Source organism: Morone saxatilis, unplaced genomic scaffold, assembly GCF_004916995.1.
Source record: "Morone saxatilis isolate NCDOM2014 unplaced genomic scaffold, NCSU_SB_2.0 Contig230, whole genome shotgun sequence".
Lineage (NCBI taxonomy): Eukaryota > Metazoa > Chordata > Actinopteri > Moronidae > Morone > Morone saxatilis.
In genome coordinates this window covers 346-3,670 of record NW_023339797.1, presented here as the reverse complement: position 1 = coordinate 3,670, position 3,325 = coordinate 346, and the positions used below count along the sequence as shown (strand labels likewise).

The 3,325-nt window shown below is 47.2% G+C and overlaps 1 protein-coding gene across 1 annotated transcript; it reads left to right on the top strand.

Annotated features, from left to right (window-relative positions):
* Positions 1-2,020: 2,020 nt before the first annotated feature.
* ube2c (ubiquitin-conjugating enzyme E2C) lies at positions 2,021-2,939 on the top strand (the record flags this gene model as incomplete). The annotated part of the gene is made up of 3 exons (XM_035671550.1): positions 2,021-2,225; positions 2,572-2,631; positions 2,793-2,939. Coding segments are annotated over 3 exons (303 nt in total), but the record flags the coding sequence as incomplete, so codon positions are not given.
* Positions 2,940-3,325: the final 386 nt, after the last annotated feature.

Sequence of the window (3,325 nt, the reverse complement as noted above, 5' to 3'; positions counted from 1 at the left end):
ACACACAGGCACACACACACACACAACACACAACTCTCTCTCTCTCTCTCTCTCTCTCTCTCTCTCTCTCTCTCTCTCTCTCTCTCATCTCTCTCACTCACACACACACACACACACACAACACAACACACACACACACACTCTCTCTCTATGTTTATGTTCGTAAAGTAGTCTTCTCTGTAAAACCAATGAGCTGTAAGTCAGGTGTCTGAACAGGATGGAAAACATCATGTGACATCTCTCTCTGTCGATATGCAGATGCAGTGGATAAGGGATTCGCGTTTCAGAATCAGATAATCTCTTCAAAATGGATCGGGACCATCGATGCGCTCAGGGGACTGTACGCAACCTCTCTGACCTGTCTGTCCTCTCTCTCTGACCTGCCTGTCGTCTCTGACCTGCTGTCTCTCTCGTGACCTGCTGTCTCTCTCCTGTGACCTGCCTGTCTCTCTCTGGACTCTGTCTCTCTGACCTGCTGTCTCTCTCTGTGACTGCTGTCTCTCTGTACCTGCCTGTCTCTCTCTCTGACTGCCTGTCTCTCTGACCTGCCTGTCTCTCTCTGTGACTGCCTGTCCTCTGACCTGCCTGTCTCTCTGACCTGCTGTTCTTCTGACTGCTGTCTCTTCTCTACCTGCTGTTCTCTCTCTGACTGCTGTCTCTCCTCTGTGACCTGTCTGTCTCTCTCTGTGACCTGTCTGTTCTCTCTGTGACTGTCTGTCTCTCTCTGTGCCTGTCTGTCTCTCTATGTGACCTGTCCTCTCTCTGACTGCTGTCTCTCTGACCTGCCTGTCTCTCTCTCTGACCTGCCTGTCTCTCTCTCTGACCTGCCTCTCTCTGTGACTGCTGTCTCTCTCTGTGACCTGCCTGTCTTCGTACTGTGAAACTGTCTGTCCTCTCTGTGACTGTCTGTCTCTCTCACTGTGACCTGCCTGTCTCTCTGTGACCTGCCTGTCTCTCTGTGACCTGCTGTCTCTCTCTGTGACCTGTCTCTTCTCTGTGATGTCTCTCTCTCTCTGTGACCTGTCTCTCTGTGACCTGCTGTCTCTCTGTGACCTGCCTGTCTCTCTGTGACCTGCTGTCTCGTCTCTGGACCTGCCTGGTCTCTCTCTGTGACCTGTCTATCTCTCTCTCTGAACTGCCCTGTCTCTCTCTGGACCTGTCTGTCTCTCTCTGACCTTGCCTGTCTCCTCTCTGTGACTGCTGTCTATCTCTGTGACTGCCTGTCTCTCTCTGTGACTGTCTGTCTCTCTCTGTGACCTGTCTGTCTCTCTCTGTGAACCTGTGTCTCTCTGACTGCCCTGTCTCTCTCTGTGACCTGCTGTCTCTCTCTGACCTGCCTGTCTCTCTCTGACCTGCCTGTCTCTCTCTGTGACCTGCCTGTCTTCTCTGTGCCTGCCTTGTATCTCTCTGTGGACTGCTGTCTCTCTCTGACCTGCCTGTCTCTCTCTGTGACTGCCGTCTCTCTCGCTGCCTGTCTCGTCTCGTGACTGCTCTCTCCTGACCTGTCTCTCTGGACTTGTCTCTCCTGCCTGCTGTCTCTCTGGTGTTATGACTGGTTTTTGCTGGCATGTGTAACCCCTAACCCTAAACCCTAACCCTCCAAACACAAACTGCTTTGGCCCAGTTGAGTTCTGACTGAAACTGAACTTTAACTGTTGGATCTTGTTTCTGAGTTCAGTCTCGCTCCGTTTCAGAGAAACAACAATGTAAAACTGTAACTCCAGAATCCAACCTGCAGTCACTGCACTGTCTCTGAGCTTATGTAATGTTAAAACATAGCAGCCCGTTGGCGCCCTATAGCTCACCTGGTAGAGCTGGTGAGAGCTGGTGCCCGAGTACCCCGGGCTGTGGGTTCGAATCCCACCTGTCATCCTCTCTTCCTCTTTCCTGTCTATCTTCAGCTGCTGTATCCAATGAAGGCAAAAAGACCCAAAACGTGTATTTATAAACTTGGAGTTCACTTCAGTCTCTCAGACAGGCTGTACCTCATCATTACCTGTCTCTCTGTTACCTGTCTCAGGTGTATGACGGGCTCAGGTACAGGCTGTCTCTGGAGTTTCCAGCTGGTTATCCATATCAGGCTCCTCACGTGAAATTTGTCACTCCGTGTTTTCATCCCAACGTGGACGAACAAGGTTTCATCTGTCTCGACATCCTGAAGGACAAATGGTCGGCGCTGTACGACGTCCGCTCCATCCTGCTGTCCATCCAGAGCCTGCTGGGAGGTAACCAGTCTAACCAGTGCAGACTGTAAACTGGCTGATAGTTGGTTCTAACTGTCTATCAGGATTTTAGTTAACTATTAAGTTTGACTGATTTCGAAATAGTTTCAACAGTTTTGACCATTTAAATAAATCCTCTTCTCACGATGGAAATTATATTCCTTTTTTTAGAAACTGTAAACAATAAAAAAGATCTTGTGTTGCAGACAGGTTACTTTTATTTCTCGTGTTTGAAATCGTTGTCAGGATTATACAGAGATGAATGTAGACGAAAGTGAAGGAACATCTACTTTAATTTAATTTGTTCCAGCAGTTTAAGTGAATGTTAACGTGTTCTGTTTCTTCTCAGAACCGAACAACGAGAGTCCTCTGAACACGGCTGCTGCTAAACTCTGGGACGATCAGCAAGGTGAGAACCTGCTGATGCCTTCACGGACATCACCTTTAAATGATTATGTTCAAGACCAACTGGTATTTTCATCTTTTATTTAAGGGTAGCGTAGAGGGGCAGCGGTGGCGTGCAGGGGCTTATGGGAGTTGTAGTTCTAATAGCTGTTTTGTCTCTTTCAGCCTTTAAAGCTCATCTACACTCGACCTTCCAGAAGTAAAGCATCTCTGCGTTTTCTTCTTCTCATTGTTTGTCTTCTGTGTTTGTATAATATTTTTATGTTTGTTCACCTCACTGTATCAATAAAGTTCTTAATTCAACACACAGAAGCTGACTGACTTTTTACTGGACTAATAATTGTGAGGAATCTGCTCAGTCGACACAGCCAATAAGGTTTCAGACTTGCTCTGTACTCTTATGAGGCCACTTCTTAGCAACCGCCTTTTAAGGATCAACTTACTGCCGTATTTTATGTTGTAGAGTAAAATGTGACTGTCTCAAGCTTCCGTTAAACAGACCTTATTTAAGACCTGTAACCAAAAACCCATTCAACCACTGACTTTCAGGAGAGGAAGTTCTGGGTTTGAAGCTTCATTCCTGCAGCACTCTATTCTCATGTTTAACTCAGTATTTCCTTTAATTCTAAGAACCTCAGATTCTATTCCTGTCCCAGTGGCTGTATTACTCCGTTAGAAGATCAGTGTCCTATTGCTGA